This window comes from Austrofundulus limnaeus, unplaced genomic scaffold (assembly GCF_001266775.1).
Source record: "Austrofundulus limnaeus strain Quisiro unplaced genomic scaffold, Austrofundulus_limnaeus-1.0 Scaffold1512, whole genome shotgun sequence".
NCBI lineage: Eukaryota > Metazoa > Chordata > Actinopteri > Cyprinodontiformes > Rivulidae > Austrofundulus > Austrofundulus limnaeus.
In genome coordinates this window covers 18,501-20,797 of record NW_013953914.1, presented here as the reverse complement: position 1 = coordinate 20,797, position 2,297 = coordinate 18,501, and the positions used below count along the sequence as shown (strand labels likewise).

Sequence of the window (2,297 nt, the reverse complement as noted above, 5' to 3'; positions counted from 1 at the left end):
GTACTGCATTTTAATTTTAGAAAATGTAAATCCACTTATGAATTACAAAAATTAGTAAGACCGCTAAAGCGCAAATGAAATATTTAGGTCCGCAGTTAGTGGATTTGCACTTTAGCGGCTGGTGCCCACCACTGTTTAAATGGATCAAAGGAGCTAAAAGGATTCTCTGCATTTAGTGGCACAATTTATAATGACGACTACAGGACAAAATCCATTTCAGCAGCAGGGAGGGAATTCATTGGACGTCTTGTCTAAAATGTAGATCTACTTGGATTYCTGTGTAATTTACTTGCATTTAGTTGTCAGCTGCATCACGCCAAATAGCTCATAAATTGTGAATATTGTCATCTTCTCTGGAGTGATTACACTTTACCTCACAAAAATATCACTGTACTCCAGCTAAAATACGACTTGCCTTTTAAAACGCGTATTATGAGCCACTCTGCAAAGTTACAGGATAGACAAAGTGGCTCACAGACACGTTTGATAGCCACCCTCAGAGATCAAGTGTCTCTGTGTGTTATTAATGGCTGTTGTCAGCCCCCACACACACACTACAGTTCTGCATTGCATTAATCTGAAGAGACACTGGGTCATTCTGGGTAATGTGGTTTTATTTATTTTATTCCCCCCGCCCTCTGCCGCTGCTCACTCTCTTGGAAGACTGACACGGGCAGCACCTGGAGGACTGAGACAGAACAGTAAGCTATTGATTTCTGAATTAACTTGACAGGTTACAAAGCGCCCGCTGAACTCTGAGGAGCAGTGCCACGTTTTGTAGTTCACCTGGTGCCTCTTATTTTTGTCCCCCAAAACATTTTATGGCGTAAAMAATGATTTAAGAAATAAAGAAATAAATAAAGAACATTTATCATTACATAAAACAGAATTGAAAGAGGACAGACACTGACTGTACCTGTACCTGTGCTGTCGTCGTAGACCACAGTGACCGTTCGCCACTTGAAGAAGTGCACGAGGTCGAGGATGGCTCGGCTGAGGGAGGAGAAGTCGGGGTACAGGCTGACATAGTAGGAGTCCTTGTTGTCTGACACTTGATGCTTCCACTTGGTCTGGATGTGGGGCACTCCCAAAGCGTTACAGATGGACTGGACCGCGTTGGCAGACGAGCTGTGCGAGGGGCCAAAAATGGCCGCCACCCCAAGAGACAGCTGGTCACATGCTGGAACGAGCGGAAGCGCTTCGTTAATTATCTGTTCCTGTTGGATTTTTTTTTAATCTTGAGCAACACAAATACTGAACAAAACGATTTTTTTTTTTGGTCAACCACATTTTATTCACACAATCTTTTGTTAGGCTTTTTTTTTTTTTCAAATAATGAGTTGTCATATACTAAAACTCTTGTACAAGTTGCTGTAATGCATGACTTTGTTGTGCTGATATTTTTCTACTTCTCAAATCTCTTAAACTGTAGTAGAGAAAAAAGTGAAAAAAAAAAAAACATGTTCACAATTTTTGCACCATAAATTATCAATGCTTTTTCTGTCCAATTCCAGGACTCACAGCTGCCCGTTTATTACAGGAAATTTGATGTTTAAAATAAAATACCATATACCCAAATAGCGTGATTTGCAGTTGCATTGTGTCTTGGTTGGATGACATCTTAATGCCGACCAAATAAAAAAACACAAGAACAAAACAGTTAGTAGCTAAACACCACACGGCACTGTTAGAAGGCAGAAATGCTGCGATCCAGGTGGAGCATTGGCACAAAGCGTGCATCACATACTCAGTTTTTATTTTATTTTATTTTACTTTATTTTATTTTATTTTATTTTATTTTATTTTTCATGCAGTGGCAGATCAAGGTTAGTAAAGGGTAAGCAGTAAGGAGCCATCAATATTCATAGAGGGGCCACGTGTTTGTTCAACTTCCTTACAAACAAATCCCCAGTTTTGGGAAGAAACATTTAAAAAACTGCAACGTAAATAAATCTACTTAACAATTTTACATTCATTTTTTATTGTACATGGATAAAATGCTCTTAAACACGTGAGAAAATATTAGACTTTTTCTCCAGGATTGGTTCAAACCTTTTTAAGAGGAGGAGAGGACTTCTGTGAGCTTGATTCAAGCAGGACTTTCCTATTTGACTCATTAGCGCCCCTAGTGTTCAGATATGGAACTGCATCCATCGGCATCATGATTGGCAAAGGACAGATGAGTGACAGGACGAAGGCACTTCAGGGGGCCAATCAGATTTCAACTGTGGCCAAAGCCTCTGTGGTCCCGCCCCTAGAACCACCTCTATTTATATGGATTAACGTTTATTTATATT

The 2,297-nt window shown here is 39.8% G+C and overlaps 1 protein-coding gene across 2 annotated transcripts in view; it reads right to left on the bottom strand.

Annotated features, from left to right (window-relative positions):
- Positions 1 to 2,297, bottom strand: part of LOC106535628 (glutamate receptor ionotropic, kainate 2) — a gene marked incomplete at both ends in the record, with an annotated part of 42,600 nt that overhangs the window by 27,015 nt on the left and 13,288 nt on the right. Inside the window, 1 exon segment of one of the 2 annotated variants that reach the window (XM_014032680.1) lies at positions 917 to 1,180. In XM_014032680.1, coding sequence (XP_013888134.1) covers positions 917 to 1,180 — 264 coding nt within the window. 2 annotated transcript variants of the gene reach the window in all.